Source organism: Rasamsonia byssochlamydoides (genome assembly GCF_041956645.1).
Source record: "Rasamsonia byssochlamydoides strain NRRL 3658 unplaced genomic scaffold VTN77scaffold_18, whole genome shotgun sequence".
Taxonomy (NCBI): Eukaryota; Fungi; Ascomycota; class Eurotiomycetes; order Eurotiales; family Trichocomaceae; genus Rasamsonia; species Rasamsonia byssochlamydoides.
In genome coordinates, this window is record NW_027192401.1 from 139,759 (window position 1) to 158,759 (window position 19,001).

The 19,001-nt window shown below is 50.6% G+C and overlaps 7 protein-coding genes across 7 annotated transcripts; 5 read left to right on the forward strand and 2 right to left on the reverse strand.

Annotated features, from left to right (window-relative positions):
- Positions 1–5,084: 5,084 nt before the first annotated feature.
- On the reverse strand, positions 5,085–6,462 carry VTN77DRAFT_2336 (uncharacterized protein; the record flags this gene model as incomplete). Its single annotated transcript, XM_069418164.1, has 5 exons — positions 5,085–5,183; positions 5,238–5,614; positions 5,668–6,092; positions 6,159–6,374; positions 6,443–6,462. The coding sequence occupies 5 exons, from the start codon at positions 6,460–6,462 to the stop codon at positions 5,085–5,087; spliced, it is 1,137 nt and encodes a 378-aa protein (XP_069279234.1).
- Positions 6,463–7,052: 590 nt separating this feature from the next.
- VTN77DRAFT_2337 (mitochondrial 54S ribosomal protein uL11m) lies at positions 7,053–7,593 on the forward strand (the record flags this gene model as incomplete). Its single annotated transcript, XM_069418165.1, has 2 exons — positions 7,053–7,181; positions 7,261–7,593. The coding sequence occupies 2 exons, from the start codon at positions 7,053–7,055 to the stop codon at positions 7,591–7,593; spliced, it is 462 nt and encodes a 153-aa protein (XP_069279235.1).
- An 811-nt stretch (positions 7,594–8,404) lies between these two features.
- Positions 8,405–9,336, forward strand: VTN77DRAFT_2338 (uncharacterized protein; the record flags this gene model as incomplete). Its single annotated transcript, XM_069418166.1, has 3 exons — positions 8,405–8,494; positions 8,588–8,778; positions 9,156–9,336. The coding sequence occupies 3 exons, from the start codon at positions 8,405–8,407 to the stop codon at positions 9,334–9,336; spliced, it is 462 nt and encodes a 153-aa protein (XP_069279236.1).
- Positions 9,337–9,768: 432 nt separating this feature from the next.
- On the forward strand, positions 9,769–12,651 carry VTN77DRAFT_2339 (uncharacterized protein; the record flags this gene model as incomplete). The annotated part of the gene is made up of 4 exons (XM_069418167.1): positions 9,769–9,826; positions 9,906–10,240; positions 10,339–11,758; positions 11,819–12,651. 4 exons carry the CDS (start codon positions 9,769–9,771, stop codon positions 12,649–12,651), a joined length of 2,646 nt encoding a protein of 881 aa, XP_069279237.1.
- A 1,351-nt stretch (positions 12,652–14,002) lies between these two features.
- VTN77DRAFT_2340 (uncharacterized protein) lies at positions 14,003–15,075 on the forward strand (the record flags this gene model as incomplete). The annotated part of the gene is made up of 2 exons (XM_069418169.1): positions 14,003–14,065; positions 14,140–15,075. The coding sequence occupies 2 exons, from the start codon at positions 14,003–14,005 to the stop codon at positions 15,073–15,075; spliced, it is 999 nt and encodes a 332-aa protein (XP_069279238.1).
- Positions 15,076–15,944: 869 nt separating this feature from the next.
- Positions 15,945–17,315, forward strand: VTN77DRAFT_2341 (uncharacterized protein; the record flags this gene model as incomplete). The annotated part of the gene is made up of 1 exon (XM_069418170.1): positions 15,945–17,315. One exon carries the CDS (start codon positions 15,945–15,947, stop codon positions 17,313–17,315), a length of 1,371 nt encoding a protein of 456 aa, XP_069279239.1.
- A 684-nt stretch (positions 17,316–17,999) lies between these two features.
- On the reverse strand, positions 18,000–18,704 carry VTN77DRAFT_2342 (uncharacterized protein; the record flags this gene model as incomplete). The annotated part of the gene is made up of 2 exons (XM_069418171.1): positions 18,000–18,484; positions 18,572–18,704. 2 exons carry the CDS (start codon positions 18,702–18,704, stop codon positions 18,000–18,002), a joined length of 618 nt encoding a protein of 205 aa, XP_069279240.1.
- Between the last annotated feature and the right edge of the window lie 297 nt (positions 18,705–19,001).

Below are 19,001 nucleotides of genomic sequence, written 5' to 3' on the forward strand. Positions count from 1 at the left end.
TATTTGGAGGGTTCATTTTGTCTGGACTGTGCGCGGACCTGTGGTTAACTTTGGGCGGAGGGAGCCAAACACGGCTAACTTTTACTTGACTGGTTCGATTGGAACGGACAGCCGCCGCGTCTTGGCATCGTCGTGTCGTCTGAGCTGCCCTCCCACTTCCACTGTTATCCTCCTTTCCTGTCTTGTCGTTCGACATCCTTGTTTTTCCCCCTCTCGTTTTCTTATCTTGATTGTCTATATGTACATCGTTCCTCCTGTTTCCATATTCCCCTCTGAGTTTGTTGGCTGTGTTTCGCTTTGTATTTTTGTATTACTGTACCTACTAGAATGGTGTGGCCGTATGTGGCGGCTTTTCGACATAGTAATAATAGAACCAATATATGGATGTTCTCAGCGCATCTTTTCGTCCCGTCTTCATCTGGTCTATGTCCCAAGTGGGCTGGGGGTCTGTCAATCCTCAAGCCAACGCTCATCAGTGCGCAAGTACTCTGTATCTGCACAAGCACGCGACGTGGTCCGCGATAAGAACAATACTCTTGGCATCGCGCCCACCAATCCGTGGACGGGGATATCTCGCCATGGCGGTGATCTACTTCAAGCTGCCGTATCACCATGAGACCGCCATCGTTCGAGTTGATTTTTTTTTCCCCTTCCCTTCTTTTTCTCTCTTCTTACTTTTCTTAATCCCCAAGTAAAAAAAAAATCTCTCTCTCCCATCCGATTCTTGTCCGTCCCAGGTCTTCTCGTGCCTGTCATTGCGAATTGTTGCCGTTCTGGACTAGCCTGTTGAACTAACAAGCTTCTGACGCTTGCTTGCTGACGCTGCTTCTCTTGGCGCTGCGTCAGCTGTGCGAAATCTGATCGGGCTGTGTTGCTTGGTGATGTCGGTTTGGCAGCCAGCGTACGGAGGGGTGCAAATGGGCCGCCCGCGGGTCCAGAGCATGCGCTCCACCTCCGCAACCATCCCCGGCAGTCTAAAAGCTCTGGACGTGCGAATTCCAGGTTTTACTATCCCATTAGGTACGTACAGAGTACGTCCCATGGAACAGTTTTTGGTTTTTGTTTTTGTTCTTGTTTTCTTCTTTGGTCTGTCGATTTTGTCTGTTTCAATTTTCAATGGGCTTGGGGTTGAAGCATAACTCATTGACTGTTTGTGTTTACTACTACATTGCTACTTTATTTGTTGTAAGTATGTGAGCTCACTGTCGCAGCAAGATGGATATATTAGATTTATGTCGGTTGCAATTGGATAACTTCGAGATGCCTGTCTTTTCTTTTTCTTTTCCTTGCTCTTTTTTTTTTTTTGAAACGACTTCCCGAAGCTTCTTAGTTAACTATCCACCGTTCAACCGTATACCTATCTTTAACTCATCTGGCTCACAAGAATATAGCTTTCCTCTCTTCGCTCCGCGCAAACCTCCAAATCCCTTTCGAGGATGTGAATCTCTCCAGCAATCCTGCCTCCTTGGCCACCACCCCCGACTGCCTCTATCCTGTAGCACCGCTGCATCCTCCTGGTACAACCGGCGACCTTCCTTCACTTGCACCTCTCCCAAATGATCTCGAAGATGCTGAACTTTCTTACTCTCCCACGCGTATTTCGTCTTCTCAGCCCCCCACCTGGACGTATCACGCAACCACGGACGATGATCGACGTGAAGCACTTCGCCTGATCGCCGACAGCGTGGCGGAACAACGCGCGTTCGCTGTTCGATGCATTGTCCTCCATCCAGCTGTGCTGACTCTCGCTCTCTTTATCTTGACCATCCCGGTACGCTATGCGTACTACCATCCTGGAACTGTGCCGATCGTAATAGCAATCGGAGCTGTATGTCTAGCAGGCGCGTCATTCGCGATCCACCGCGCAACCTACGGCTATCTCCAGCTGGCGGAGACGGTAGGGACCTTTGCCTGGCTCAAGGAAGGATTATGGCTGCGCAATAATCGCGGGGACGGAGGAACTGGATCCGCTGGCGGAGCCAAACATCATCACCATCATCATCATCTACCCGCTGAAGACGAAATCCTATTGACCAAATACGGGAACGAGATCGTCGGAGTTCTGGTCCTGAGGACCGCGCGAACCAACGCTCTCACATCCGGCGCGCCCTCAGCTAACGGAATCCGAGCCCTTCGCCGCCGCCACAGCAACAGCTCTTCTTCGGGGCGCCTAACCGGCGTGATTCGCGCCTGGACCGTCAAACCCTCCTATCGACGTCGAGGGATCGGTCGAACGCTCCTCGAGTCCGCCATCTCCATCTGCCGTGTGCGACGGCTGGACGGACCGATCTTTGCGGACGAGCATAACGCCCATGCGACGAGACTGCTCCCGCGGATCTTTAACAAGGGGTTCGAGAAGCGCGAAGAATGGGCCCGGTCGTTGCTGAGGGATGTGATTGAGGGGGAGAGAAAGACTGGCTGAGTGGGATCGCACTTTCTAATGATTTATGATGGTGACGACGTCTTCTCTTCTGTCTACGTGTATTTGGCCATCTATCTATATATCTTCTATCTATCTACCACCCTCTCGTCCGTTCAGTCAACTGAACTAAACTTAGATCTAGATGGGTTACACTAGGTACCGATCCTGCTACCTAGGTAGTAGCTAGTATCTAGTATGTAGTGTACTGTGGCTAGCTGACTGGACTGGACAATCACTCGCTATGTACTGTAGATTCGATTGATTTGATGGATACTTACCTATCTGTATTCAGTTCCCTCTCTTCCTGTATATATGTGTGTGTGTTTCTACTGTACAAGAGATCTCCTACCAATTCGTGCACGCGCATTCTTTTAACTTGGCTTGAGAAATAGACAGAGGGAGTGAAATCCAATAAAAACAAAAAAAAAAAAATAAAACGCCCATATATATACACATATATAATATCGTCGTTTAAGCCTCAACGTTTATTGTGTTTTTTATATAGGAAAACCTATTCAGACTCTCTATTCTTCAGTCAGGTATTAACCTGACTACATGTACAGTACAGTACTCTCTCAAGTTTAGGAATCTACAGTACAACATGCCTGACCTGACATCCTGACAGGGTGATTTACGACGGTACGTATATATCGATCGGTTTCGTGCTTAATTTGGATTAACTGGATTAATTAATTGGTTGATCACAACACATCGCGTCACATTATCTTTATTCTGTGAGGCATTGCGATCTAAAATCCCATTGTGAATGAATTCCGAAGTTATTCACATCTTCTTCTCAAGAATATGAACGCCAAACCAACACCAAACCAAACTCTTCGTTCATCTTATTTATCATCGTCGATCGTATCACATTGCCAAACATTCGTCGTAGGTCATCTCAGAACGGAACAATTATCCCTCTCTGCAATAGTGTCGAGACAAAACAAAAAGCCTTCAGGCTCGAGAAATTGGTAGGATCAACAAGACGAGAGAAGCGGATTTTCCGAGTGAGACTGCTGTCAGACAGACTCGAAGCCATAGACTGGTGTACCGAGCTATTGCATCATAACAATGACTGTCAGTGTTTATTCTTCTTTTGTAGACTATGGATAGACGGATAGATGTGGACTGATAGGAGGGAGCAACAAAGAAAGGAAAGGAAGGAAAGGAAAGAAAAGGAGAAAAAAAAAAGAAATATCAACATTTACCCTGTTCAAGACAAAGACGACCTGAAGAATTGTAGACAATCATTCGCGTCAACCAATGCTGGTTCATTCTCAAGGGAAGCAGGACGAACGACCGAAATCGGTGAATGTTGGATAATACTTACATCTCGAGTCGTGATTGTCTTTGAAGAGTTATCAAGTCAGCAAAGTCAAACTCTTTCGACGTGAAATTGGCAAGGAAATGTAAAGGGAGGGAGATATCGCCCCAGTATAGAGGCTGCTTAAGCAGTTTGCTTGACTCTCAGGAAGGGCAGTGAACAGGACTTTTGCTTACTTTTCGTGAAAGACCATTGGTCGTCGCGGAATCGAGGACAACGACGAGTTGTTCGATTATCTAGTAAGCGGTAGGCGATCTTTCCGTCAGATAATCCTTAAGAAGAGTAAGGACAAATCAGTAGGAAACAAGTGCCCACCTGGTTGAGTCGCTGGCGTATGATGCCGCGAACTTCATCATAAATCTCTGTTTTCATCCTCACAACTCCTCCACGTCTCGCCAGTCGGCTGTAATGCATCAAAAACGAACCAGAATTAGACTCGGATACAGAGCGAAATTGCTGGATCACGACTCCACGTGGCTGGGGGTGCTCCTGTTGTTTACAGATACATACCGGATCGCGGGCTTCGCTTTGAAAAGATTGACCTGTCAGCCCTATACAGCACTCTAATGAGGTAGAATGTTCAGATACTCACTGATGCCTTGTACTGAGTCGCGTAGCAACTTTCTTAATAGGTAGAAACAGATCAGCAGCCTGAAAAGGACGCCTCGCGCCATCGCATTCAATTCACGAGAGATTTGCCCTCAGTATGCGAGGAAGACAGCAGGTATGTAGATACGAGATATAGAATTGCTCACCTATGGCGACGCTGGCCGACATAAGCTCGACGAGAATCGCTTAGCCGCATGGTAATTTTCGAGGGTTCCAACAGAAAATTTGCCAACTGAGGACTGGACTGATTGACTGGATTGGCAGACTAAATTGATAGATTCGACTGATAGACTCGACTGACAGACACACACCGTGAACGGCCGAAACTCAAGTTGCAACTTGAGATGAAATGAAGACTCTCAGTCAGACTAGTTCTGAGAAAGCATTTCATGACACTACTCCCAAGTGAATGTGGGAGCCTGCCCGACATGACAACTTGCCAAGGCCGAGAGTGAAAAACGCTCAAAGGTGAAAACTCTCAAATGTCATCAAGCTCTGAGATAAAATTCACGGGGGTGTGAAATCTGACATTAAATAATTGGTAGTTATATCTAGCCAAGACTCAAATAGAAGGCGATCTCTGGGGGTAAAATCCCTTTTTTTTTTTTCAGGATTGATCGAGCAAAGCATCATCATCAGAATTTAAAAAAGACCCGCAACGCCAATCAACATGGCCCCTGGAATCCACATCTTCCTAGTATGTATATATGTACTTTAGAAAACCATCTTTCATGATATGAAGGTGGCCTCGGAAAACAGGGTGCCTTCCTCGGCGTCTTCGGTGTCGCCAACTTTCACCTTAAGAGTGAGTTTATCTTGAGGTGAATACTGAAATTATGTCAGAAGTGAACTATACGGCTCGTTGAATCATGAGATACGCACCTGATAGATGTAAGGCCTGGTCCCTGCCACACTCCCAACAATGGCTTTGACGAATCCTGGCACCTCTGCCATGACGTCTACCCGATCAAGCCTCTTGCCCAGCGACCCCTCGAGTTCAGCATGGAAGTCCTGATCGTCTCTCGTCTTTCCATCCCAGACGAACCTGGCAGACTTGGGCTCCGGCCAGTCATTCTCCGAATCTTGAACAGATTCTAGATGGGCGGCTGAGTTCGTTGCGCCGGCATAGATGATCTCTCCGTCCTTCGCGATGCCTCCCACGTTGACAACGGTCGAGCCATAGGAAGGAGGGGTAGTAAATTCCATCATAAATGCCGAATAGGTGGGCGTTTGGAAGTTGACAAAGTTCCACCGTGCCGCTATAGGCCGTGTTAGCATTGTTTCATCATCGCTTTGGACGATGACAACATACCGGCATGGTGGGGCTTCATGCCTTGCAGGGCATGGACGAAAAAACCTCGGCCTTTGAAGTCGTAGGTCTTTTCCTTGGTGATGATAGTGCCCTCTACGGAGCAACGCGGCCAGAAGGCATGTCGCATAGAGCCCCAAGGATTCTCAGGGTCAGTCCCAAAATAAGACGTCCCATCCTTGCCGATGACGAGCCCAGGCGCTTCTCGTACAAATGTCAGGTTCACCAGACTGTCCTCATTGACCGCCGACTTGATGGTGTACGCGGTGCCTTCCTCATTCAAGGTCAGAGCGAGGTTGTCGGCCCCAAAGGAATACATGTCGGGGTCGAAGAGCTGGTTGTAGAGTGTATCTGTGTGCCAGATATGCGGGGCATCGCCACTAACGGAAAAGATCTTGGTGTTGAACGAGCAGGTAGTGTGCAGGCCTCTGTGTTCTCAAAGTCAGTCATCCTGACCTTGAGACCACAAAACAACATGGCCAATGGTTCCTTACGCAACGTTGCTGTAAATGACCTGGATGATGGCCAAACCGCCATTGTCGGCCATCACGTAGAAGGTCTGGGTCTCCACGGACGTGTACTGAGGAGCGCGCCATTTGAGGTCCTCCTTCTTGAGCTCCGTGTAAGGGGTGCTCTCCGCCTGCTTAGCGACGGATTGAATGGCCTCGGGGCCATAGATGGGCTCCTGCGTGCCCGCAACGCTTGCCAAACTGATTCCATAGCTCGTCAGCAACCTGTGTGTCAGAAACAGAAATGAAGAAAAGAGACAAGAGCATACGTAGACTTGAGCCAGTTCATGATTGCGGGACCGATATGTTGGAATTTGTCTGCGAGAGAGGAAGGAGGGGAGAACGATCGTGATAGTTTGGGATAGTGGGAGGAACGGTGCGGGACCGAGTTTGGTCCGGCGACGCTTGACCGATTTGAGCGAGAAAGTCTACAGCAATATGAATAACGGGCCGTTTGCGGACAGACTGAGGTAGCGAATGTCGCCCGCAACTTTTTCAAAGTCTACTCTCTTAATTGTATGGGAAACATTGTTGGAAGTCCAGATAATAATCTCAGGCCTGAACCTATCGGATGACGTCCACTGGCTCCATGGATGGAAGAGCCAGGGCCCACCCTCATTTGCTACTGCAGGCAAGGCTTGCGCCTCACGCCTAGGGATGTGGCGCTCAGCAGTGGCTCTCATGGCGGATTATCGCGTTGCCGCCTCCGGTCCGCCGCAAAAGAAAACTTCCCCAATCAGGCGGACAATCAATCAATATCAGAGCCGCCATTAGACACGTTCACACCCCCGTCCTTTTGAGCCATTGCTTGCTCGTCACGGTACCTTAAATTTTCTGGAATAGAGGAGTCGACAACGGCCGCGTTTGATCCAACCAGCCATGGCTCGCAAAGCATTGGCCAAGGACCAGATCGTCAAACTCATCGTGGGAGCTGGACAGGCCAGTCCCAGCCCTCCGGTTGGTCCAGCCCTGGGAAGTAAAGGTGTAAAAAGCATGGACTTTTGCAAGGCAAGTTGATATACACTCCCCATGGCTGTCTGTTTCCAATTGGCATTGACGTCGGCTAACCGGCCACGGGAAACTACAGGAGTTCAATGCCAGAACTGCGCACATCCAACCGGGCACCCCAATTCCTGCGCGCGTCACGGTCCGTCCAGATCGCTCCTTCGTCTTTGAACTACGCACTCCGACTACGTCATGGCTCCTGCTCAGGGCTGCGGGGGTGGAGGAGCGCAAAGGCCGGCTCCGCGGTGCTCAGAATCCTGGCCACGAAGTCATCGGCACGGTCTCTCTGAAACACGTGTATGAGATTGCCAAGATCAAGCAGTCCGAACTGAGACTATCGGGATTAAGCCTGAAAGGGTTGTGCAAGAGTGTTATTGCGCAGGCGAAGTCAATCGGTATCCAGGTCGTTCCCTGAAAGAGATTTCCATCGTGTTACTATCTATCTTCGATCCATTGCGTCGGCGTTTGGGATGGTGTCGGGATTCTGATTGCACTGTACTATATAGCAGCATGCGGGTGAGCGGGCTGTATACACTACTTTGATTGTTTTGTCTTCATTGTGAAAAACCTGCATCTGCACGAATATCCTCCATGAAATGGATGATTCCTGCTGTCCTTGGGTAGCAAGGTTCCTGCAACGACTCTATATCTCTCTTCCAGCTAATAGGACCATCCCAGCTGCCACTCCTCGGTCGTATGAGTTCTATGCAATGCTATTGAGGCCTTCCGGTTCTAGGTAGCTGAGGCAGCTGGATCATGCGTCACACACAGTATAAATAATGAAGTGACAAACAGTGCAAAAATCAACTCTATAAGAACACCGCGGCATAACACTCCAGTCTAGTTCTGGACTCCTAGTTTGTTTCGAGAAGAACTGAAGTTCTTTTACCAGCTGTATAGGAGCCCCGCATTCGTTTACTCCAGTCTAGCTCTATCGAGTCAATGACAACGAATTTCTAACGACGGGGGCAGATCTTGGAGCCACACTGAGATAAACACTTATAGTCTCTAGATCTGGTGAAAGGCTCGTTTCACGTGGAGACAAACTACCTAATTCTACGGAGTACAACCGTCACTGGTTCCTGTCTAACAGTCTGCACTGACTGGCATAGCTGGTAGATAACCAACCTTTGGAGCTGGCCGGCGGGGTTAACTTGTCCACAGTCCACTACGCTGTGTATCTCCATTTAGGCTGTAGCATAATTACTGATAGCGAACCGTCTGACATGTGCAATGTCTCTCCTGCTATCGGGCGCGAGCCGACCGAGCCGCCGGAACCGATGCAGCCGTTCACGACCCATGCAGGTGGCAGGGAAGTCTGCACCGCTGCGGGGAGTTCATCGCAGAGTCGGGAAAGACGGCTTGCAAGCCTGCAATATATGATATGTATGCTCACATGACACCACCAGATCGATGACGACGATGCCTCAACCAGCGAGAGCAAACTCACCGACGTGTGGGAGAGCGGCGAGCGGAGTGGTCGAACCAGGAAATCCGGCTGGCCTCTCGCTTCGCATACGGAGAAAAAGGTTATTCGAGCAATAAATCGCTGCGATTTCCGGCACGGCACGTGCAGAGTGGCTGCCGTGAGATCCCGAGAGTGAGTAATATGAGTAATAGCGCAGAGAAAAGTCATCACTCTCGGTTGTGGGAAATCGACGTTGCTCGGAGACCCCGTTCGATACCGAGAGACAAGTAGCGATGCAAACTGGCCCGAGGACGGAGGACCTCAGTCGTTGATAGTCATTACCTAGAGAGTGGTTGGTGGCCGGGGGACCGGGCCACTAATGCCGCGCTTCCGGGCGGTTTTGGATGAAGTAGTGATGAACGACGGTGCAGTGGCCAAATGAACGATTGACAATGCGGGCACGGGCACCGGCGTGAAGACTTGGCCGTATTGAGGTTGCAGGCTGAGCTGCAGGGCAGTTTCACCATTCGAAGTAAGAGGAAGAATTACTGTATTAACCTAACTTCCAGCCGGCCTCGGCCTGCCGGGACTTGGCCTGATGCGTTGATGGTTCTCGCAACCAAACGAATGGGCCATAGCCAGGGCAAATCATCCCCACCACTACGGAGTACCAGGCCCAAGGCCCTAGCCCAAGCCCAAGCCCGGCGGGTGGGCGGACTCCCTCTAGCGGACTATTACGAGACTATCTAACGACGGCTCCTACTACTGCTCGCCTCTCCTCGCGGCTCTCTTGCCTCTGTCATCTATCCTGCCCGCAGCACTTCATCTTCTCGAACTGTGCTCAGCGACTTGTTCTTCCATGGCTGCTGCTGCCGCCGCTGCTACTCGTTCTCCGTCGGTAGCAGTGCGGGATTGTGGCCACTACTAGTCCTCCGAGTTTTTTTCCTCCGATTCAGACGTCCTTCTCCAATCAAGCAGGCTTGGACCCCGCTCCTCCGACGAAGACGCTGAAGGGCATCCACCAGTTACTCAGTCATCTTCTCCTCACGCCTTGTTCTGTCTGATCAACCACCTTACTGGGCGTGGTGGCATCCGACAACCAGGAACGCGGGGAATGCCTGTCCGTCGTCATTGTGGCTGCAGCTCCCGCAAATTTTTTGTGACATCTTGAACGGATAGCTTATGACTTCTGAGGCTGCCGTTTCCGTTCCCCGCCCAGAGAACATGGCCGCAGCACCAGGTAAGACCTCTACTGGCCCCCTGATTCATACACTGAATAAAACCCACTGACCGGGTCTCCGTTTCGTCGGAACGATTAGAATCTCAACCAACGCAGCAGGACACCCCGGCGCAAACCTCCGCTGTCCATGACTCGGCCAACGAAGACCCCAAGCCGGCCGCGGGGCAGCCGCACGCTGTCCGCTTTGCCTCAGTGAACGAGGAAATCGAACCGGACCCGAATCTGCAGTCGCAATTCTCCCCGACTTCGGAGCAGGAAGAGGATTCACAGGAGGCCAAACCCATCGGCAACGATTTGGAACCGACTGCGAAGGACGAGCTGCGGTCGCTGGCCATCAACCTGCAAAAGTCTCAGCTCCAGGAATCGCGGTTACGTCATTTTGCATTTGAACCCGTCTCTCTGCCTTCCTCCAGGGTACGTATAGATCGGAATCTTTCCGGCCAGGGTCTCACAAGATCATGGGCTTCCATGATCACTGCGGTTTGAATATTCGCTGACATACGTGCATGCAGGCCACCTCCAAAGAGGCCAGTCCCAGCGCCTCCCACGAGAACACTATCTCTGCCAGCACCTCACCCCATATCTCCCCGCCAGTATCCATCATGCAGTCACCTCCGCTTACCCCAGCTGCCACGCATTCGCGTGACAGCAAGCCCGCTGACAATGCAGCTGCTCCTACCCATGCATTCGATAGACCCCCAGCCGATCAAGCTGCCATGACTCCTCAAACCTCGGGCCCAGTTTCAAATTCCGGAAAACAACCTCCTCCTCCTCCTCCGCCGGCAAGCGCAGCCGCCCCAGGACCTAATTCATCTGAGTTAGCTGCGAAACGAAGCGGACAGTCCGAAAGTTCAGCGCCCGCGCGAGATCACGAGAAGCATAAACCCCAGTTCTTTCTGGGTCCTGCAGCCGATGGAAGCTCACAGGATGACAGTCCTCCGTTGACCCCTAAACACGAAGTCTCTCCGCCCGCCGTAGCCCCTGGCGCAATGACCCCCGTCGGCGAACCCAACGATCCCTATGCTCGGAATAAGCGTCCCCCTCCACCGAAAAATCTATCGCAGTTGGACCAGAGATTTATCTTTGGCGCAGTTGACTCGAAACGACGAGGGCACCACTCGTCCGCGTCGCTCAGTACGGCAGGGCCGCGTTCGACTAGCGGTGACTTAAAGTCGCCCAGCGAAAAACGGTCCTCCTTCTTCGGCAAAGTGAAGGATCATCACTCTCATCGGAATAAGGATCATGACAGCGGTCTGGAGGGCAAGGCCCATGGGTCGATGGCGGAGCTCAAGCGATTCTTCCGGATGGGTCACCATAAGCACAAACGGGGGGAATCGCCTTCGACTGCCTCCAAAAAATCGAGCAAGTCATCGGGTAAGACCGTTCCGTATCAAATGGCTCCGTCCAACGTTCCCTTTGCGGATGACCACGGTCTACAATCCAAGTATGGAAAGCTGGGCAAGGTTCTAGGATCTGGTGCAGGCGGCTCGGTACGGTTGCTGAAACGCAGCAGTGATGGCGTCACTTTTGCAGTGAAACAATTCCGCGACCGTCATTCGTGGGAAACGGAAAAGGAATATTCCAAGAAAGTGACCGCGGAGTTCTGTATCGGTTCCACCCTACATCACGGGAACATCATCGAGACGCTAGATATCATCCAAGAAGGTGGTCACTGGTACGAGGTCATGGAATACGCACCGTATGATCTGTTTGCGATCGTCATGACGGGCAAGATGACCAAGGAGGAAATCGCGTGTGCCTTTAAGCAGATTGTCAGCGGAGTCGCCTATCTCCATGGGATGGGTTTAGCGCATCGAGACCTGAAATTGGACAATGTTGTGGTCAACGAGCACGGGATCATGAAGCTCATCGATTTCGGAAGTGCGGTAGTTTTCCGGTACCCTTTCGAGAATGATATCGTTTTGGCTTCCGGTAAGACAGCTGCATCCCCGTAGACCGGAATTGCTTTCAACTGACTGACGGTGGCCGTAGGTATCGTGGGCTCGGATCCTTATCTCGCTCCGGAGGTATACGATGAGAAGAAATACGATCCTCGTCCCACCGATATCTGGTCGCTGGCGATCATTTTCTGTTGCATGACGCTCCGCCGGTTCCCCTGGAAGCAGCCCAGAATAACGGACAATTCCTACAAGCTGTTTGTCTCACCACCCACCCCGGGTACTCCCGTGCCCGATTCGGAACCCAGACGTCGTACCGATCAGCGACCAAAGTCTACAGCCGACCTCCCGTCCATGGCGAGAGAAGCAAAGGCCGTTGCGGGTCCGAGCGACGCAGCCGAGAGTGCGGAACAACAGAATGGATCGCATCATCATCGCCATCATGACGGTCAGAGCAATCGACTGCCCCGGTCCGAGCCGGTGACGAGGGACGAGCCACCACCACACCCCCAGCCCGAGCCCTCGCAACCCCAACAACCTCAACCTCAACAGCCTCAACCTCAACCCCAGCAACCTTCGCAGCCGTCTCAGCCGGCTCAACCGCGCCCGTCAAAACCGGAGACGACCAGCAAAGAAGCGCCACCACTACCACCGGGGTCTACGACAGGACAGCGTCAAGAAGTGATCAAAGGACCTTGGCGATTGCTACGCATCCTACCGCGGGAAAGCCGGTATATCATCGGCCGCATGCTCAAAGTGAATCCCAAGGAACGTGCGACTCTTGACGAGGTCGTCTTGGATGATTGGATCCGAAGTATTCAAGCATGCCGGCAGGAGGAGTCGGGCGCCATCGTCAAGGCGACCAATCATACTCACATCTTGGAGCCCCCTTCTGCGAGCGTCCCAGTTGCCAGTAAGGCAAAATGAAATATTATCATTCTACTACTATACAATCCCGCTTGCGGTGTGCCATTGTACAAAGAAATCGCCGCCTTCGATCTGAGTAGAGTCTTCTAGTTTTCTCTCGGGAACTGTCGACCTTTTTCGGTGCGCACATACTTCATTACGTCCCATCCTGGTCATACTTCTCTCTTATCCGCTCATATATTCGACTGGACTTAATCCTTCCAAACCCGTGCTTCGAAATATTCGTTTGGCCATCATTGTTCTCATGAAGGGGTGTTTCTAATTGTTTGGCGTTCGGGGCTTGCGTTCAGCAAAAGTCAGGAAATCGAGTGGTCTGACCTGGTTTAACGGGGTGCTGTCGATTCGATTACGCTATTTTATAGATGGGTCTTTCTCCTAGACTGCTTCTGTCGACTTGAACTCGGGTGTCTTCTTTTTTCCGCGTTTGGTTCTTCTTGGGGCGTTTATTCTTATCTTTCATTCCTCCGGCCCCTTCTTTTTCTCACCCCAGACCTCCAGAAAACGGTCTGGTTTACGTTTCGTGAACAGATAATGCGTGGAATTTGCAGAGCAAGTCTTTCTTCAGGGTCGATCGTTATTCTCCATCCTGGCATCCACATATCGAAGTGCCACTCGCTCTGTCGCAGTTCCTGAAACCAGCTCATGCTAGTCATGAGTTCTCGAGTGCCAGGGTTACTGCCGTCGCCTGGAGGCCGGCTCGATTCTACGAGATCTTGCTTATTATGGATGCTGTCCACGGACCTTTTTTTTTTCATTTTCTGTTTGTAATGCTCTTTTTTCTGCACTGCAAATATTGCTTTAATTACCCCCCTTTACTCAGTCTGCATTCACCAAACTTTTGATTGTAATCCCTGAGAGAGTGGGATGGATCCTATTCTTGGTTTCGCATGATGGCTTGCTGAGCAGATCGAGATGTGAATATTACCTGTTGATAATGACAGATAGAGATACATAATCAAATTGCGAGTGTGAAATATTTATTTTTAGTAAGATTGGTTTCAAGTATTATGAGGTGCAGTCGTATATAAATACAGTCCGGCTGGAGCTGCGATACCGGAGATCTCGGAGTTTAGCCGCGGCGGTGATCTCAGAGATTCGCGCTCCCGGAGAGATAGTAAGGCACGAGGATGACCGCAAACTTTTCCTGAGCGACAACAAAAGACGTGCCATTGCCAACCACAGGTCATTCTTTTTATATTCCTTTTCCACAAATTCGTGGTTGAGGAAAGTCTCTTGTTTTATGCCATAAAATTGGGAGAAAGAATTTCCTCGGGGATCCAACGGACATGACGCTTCGATAGAGTCACCAACCAATTCCTATATCTTTTTTTTTGCCCGCGAAACCGATCGAATGGCGGCCGATCAGCCTGCGCCGGAGTCATTGGTCTCCTCTCCATGGGCCAGGTCGCTTCTCGTATGTACTTAATTCTAGAATGTGCAAACAAACACCATTCGAACACCAGCTCACGTGCTTTTTTCTTTTCCTAGTCCGGTGCAGTTGCAGGCTTCACGGTCGACCTGTCCCTATATCCTCTCGATACAATCAAGACCCGCCTCCAGAAAGGCCAACAAAATGTCCTTGGCACCTCTTCCGCATCCTCGAGCAAACCCTTCTGGAAGACCTCCCCGGCCGCCCTACGTCAGACCATCCGCGGGATTTACGCCGGTGTACCCTCAGTAGTACTCGGCTCCGCTCCCTCCGCGGCATTCTTCTTCATCGTCTATGACGGTGTGAAGCTCTCCATTCTCCCGCCGTCAGGAAAGGAACCAACCAAGTTGGAAGGGTTCCTCACCCATTCGCTGGCGTCGTCACTTGGGGAGATCGCTGCATGTGCGGTGCGAGTGCCGACGGAAGTGATTAAGCAGCGCGCCCAGGCTGGTCTCTTTGGCGGTTCATCACTGCACGCATTGAAGGATATACTCTCTCTGCGCCATCAGGGCGATAAATCGAATGGTTTGAGCGTGCGAGGGTACGTCCAAGTCATCCGCGAACTCTATCGGGGGACGGGGATCACCATCGCCCGGGAAATCCCCTTTACGGTCGTGCAGTTCACGCTGTGGGAAGCGATGAAAAATCAGTACGCCCGATGGGACTCGAAGGTGACCACTTCCGGTCAGATTCCGGCCGCGCCCAGTGCGTTTTTTGGAAGTCTTGCTGGCGGTATTGCCGCCGGACTCACGACACCACTGGATGTCATCAAGACGAGAGTGATGCTCGCGCGACGAGAAAGCGATAGCGATGGGGTCCGGGTCAAGGACGTGGTGCGCCGGATCATGAGGGAGGAAGGAATGGAAGCTTTCTGGAGAGGAATTGGCCCGCGAGTCACCGCGGTCGCTCTGGGCGGTGCCATTTTCCTGGGGAGCTACCAGTGGGCGTGGAACACGCTCGAAGGTGGATATCGAAAACGAAAAGACCGGGAGTGAGAAAGAGAACCTTCCGCAGAGAATGAAACGCTATCCAGGAGGGGGTCTGGATACATTCGTACTCTGATGTGACTATAATAATATTAATTGTGTATACTAAGTAAAGAGACTACGTTGGAACGACATGATCGAACTGCAGTTGTCTGATGAAGACGGGATCATTGCATATCTCTTCTATCTCTGAGATACCGTACATATATACGGAGTAGATACCTTCTTGCTAAACACTTCGGAGGGACTCCAGGCAGTAAATTCCTGTGGGCACTTAATAGTGCCCATGCAGGAATTTTGTACTGTATAATAAGGCATATGGGTGCCAAAGGGGAAAAAAAAATGGCATGTTACTCGTCTCTAGTTCTTTAGCCAAGTACTCTGGAAGATGGATTAGATTAGATAACGACACACCAATAAAATTCTCGAAACGCACTCCATAGCCTCCTATCATATGCAAGACGTACACGGTACATGTTCCTCTCTATGGATTCAAACGAAAACCATACGAGCAGAATCCGTTATTGAGGTCAAATATCAAATAACACTCCTTTCAACTGCGGTTTTCAGTTTCTATATCAATATACTACGAGTTTGAATCCCGCTGCAAGCAAGATTCAAAGTTTTCGGGCCCGGATAGATCATCCATCACTCTTCAATTCTATAACCTCCATATATTGTCGAACACGAGCTTAATACTCTTGTCGTCATTTTTCTGCCATGGAGTTGTGACAGCTTCTCTCAGCAATATTGCCTCCTTGTCTTTCACGGTATCTCCGTCTTTGCTGTCAATTGGACGGCGGCAATCCCGGCCCGCTTGCAAGACCCTCTACGGAGATCACTCCTGATGTAGGGCATCAACTCAGTTTATGGCATCAATGGACTTCGTGGACAGCCTTCAAAACGATAAAGATGCTGCTGCTGCAGATGCTGCAGTCGACCAACAGCAAGGACATCACTCTGTCCAGTCCGGGAAAAGATCTAAGCGCCCACCAAAAAAGAGCCTGAACCCGCTTCAAACGGGAATTAGCGACTTCATCCAGAACAACCTGTCCCCAAGCGTTCTCTCGTCTCATGGTCTGTCCCCTGAGAAGCTGGAAGCATCTCTTCCAAAGCGTTATACCATTTACCAGCCTCTGCTTCTTCTTCCCGTAAATGCATTCACGTCGCCACCAGCATGGGGCTCACTCTACGACTACCTGGACGATCACCAGCGGCAAAAACTCTACGAATCGATAATGACTGCTTTCCGCAGCATGGGTGTGACCCATATCGCAATCAATGCGCCCATCGAACTGACAGATGAACGGGGCCGTGAGAACCGAATGCGAAGCCCAACAGGCTTGCTTCCCTTGTACGGCGATTTCGGCCTGTCTCCACGACCACCAGACACGGCCATCTCAGGTGAGAATGAGAAGGCGCAGCCTGCCAAGGAAGATTTCGACAAAGCATTCTGGGTGCGCACGACGCAGAACGGTGGCATCGTGCAGACCTGGGCGCCTCTCTATACGATGTTTTCTCGGGGAAATATCACGGAAAAGGCCCGCATCCTGGGTCAGGGCACTCGATTTGATGGGTTGGACGATGCATCACTGAAAGGTGAACAGATCCAGGAAATCAGTGTTGTCGATATGTACGCCGGAATCGGGTACTTTGTATTCTCTTACCTGAAACGAGGGGTGAAGCGAGTCTGGGGCTTCGAGATCAATGGATGGTCTGTAGAGGGGTTGCGACGCGGTTGTGTGGAGAACGGTTGGGATTGCAAGGTTGTCTCTGTCAATGACGACGGTACGTTACAGGAAGGGCATCAGACTCTTGTCGACGGGCTCAGGGATACCGATCGGGTCGTTATCTTCCACGGAGACAACAAGTTTGCAGCACAGATTTTAGACAGGATCAGGGCGATGCTGGAAGAAAAGAAGTCCTGGAACAGTATCAGGCATGTGAACCTGGGTCTCCTGCCCACATCGCAGCCTGCCTGGGAAAACGCCTACAGGTTGCTGGATCGGAGGTACGGTGGCTGGGTTCATGTGCATGAGAACGTGGACATTCGACAAATAGACGAGAAGAGAGAACACATCCTGAACGAGTTCAGGAGATTGAGCGAGAAGACCAAGTCACCTGCGAATTCGATTGCATGTCACCACGTCGAACAAGTCAAGACTTATGCGCCAGGAGTCATGCATTGTGTCTATGATATCGAGATCTCCTTTGATTCAGAGGGAAGCGCGGTGACGACTCCATCATGAAAAGATAAAACAATTACAACAACTACCTTGAACGATACAAAAAAAAATACTGAGCTATAAAAAAGCTCACACCCCCACTGAGTCTTCGCGAGTTTCTCAGTTGAGGGTGTTACGAAAACACCCGCCTATGCTTTTGGCGGGCAGGAGTTTTACTAACCCAATCATCCCCCTTCGATCGTCGAGGATATTCATTCTGACGAGAGGGGGGATCGAACCTGAAGCCTGCAGCCTAGTAGGGAGACACGTACACCGTACGCGTCTCGACCTAGCTTGACATGACTAGGCCACACGCCCAGGTTCTGGTTGCTGGTTACACCTGACAGTTACACATGTGGCACTTGTGGGTCGGGGGTCCTCCTCCTGTCATATCTGATGGCCTTCAGTCAAGGTTAGGCACGCAGGCAATTGTATATGACGATGAAATACTCACACATTTCCTTCTTGTCTGTCTATATCAAAGCAACCATGGATAATGTTGATAATCGGTGAGTAGTTCTCTTGAGCAACTGAAAAGTGAATCGGTATATCACAGAAGAACAAGGTGTATCTTGAGAAATTAGAATTAGTGTGATAGACTGCTATTCATTTATCAACATCCAATGATCAGGCAAGAACCGTCATGCATAAACACCTCAAGGCTCTACCTTGGTCCTTATGTACAGCACAAGAAGTTGAAAGACAAGATCATGAACGCCTGAGAAACTTCTGGGGAATATTTGCCTCGACGATCTGCATCCTCTCGAGCTGCTCCAGTCTCTCCTCCGCCTTCTCCGCCTCATCGTGCTTCCGGAAGTGCTCGATGTCTTCGGGGTGAGTGAGGTCTTCCTCCTTGGCATCCTCGCCGTGGTACTTCTCGAAGTGATGGATCTCGTACTCGTATTCCATATCGCCATGGTGACCCGGTCCGTAGCCAAAGTCCGGCAGTCGCTTGCCTGCCGCAACCAGCCGCATCCAGTCGTTGCGAGAGACGCTGCCCGTGTTCGACGGGTCAAAGATCGCCAACACTTGCCGCACCACCTCCTGCTTCTGCTGTTCGGTCACATGAGCGTTCGATGGGTCTTCTAGTCCGTAGGTTTTGCGGATTTCGTCGGGCGTCCATGTTCCTGAGGAATCAAAGTCGTGAAGTGTGAAGAATGATCCCGCGTCGAAGGAATCGATATGGTGCTCCTCTAGATTTATACTTAGCAGCTGAACATGACATACCAGCCCAGATTTAAGAAACAGCAAACGCAAAACTATAAAATAAAAATATTTACCTCGCATGTGTTCCGTCGCCCAATCCCTCACCCCGCCTACCACGTTTTGCGTATTCTGATGTGAACCGTGGCCATTTGCGATGCTGATTAGAGCCAGCAAAGCTGTAATGATGCCAGAGACTCTCAGCGACATTTTGAAATTGAGGACTTCGATGATACTGATGATTGTAAATTCTTTTTTTATATATAAAAAGATCAATAAAATCGAAGTCCAGAACGGCTGTAGTACGCAGCAATGGTTATCAGATGTCCCCCGATAGATGTCCGGAAAAGGAGCTTGTTTGCATTGTATGCAGCGTGCGGGTTAATCATCCAACATTTCCGGAGAACCACTAAAAAATAACGTCCTCCGTCCATTGCATCGCCTTTCCCACCCTCAGTCCTCGCCTTGCGACCTTCTGTGCCCAAATTCGGACCCTCCAATTGGGTA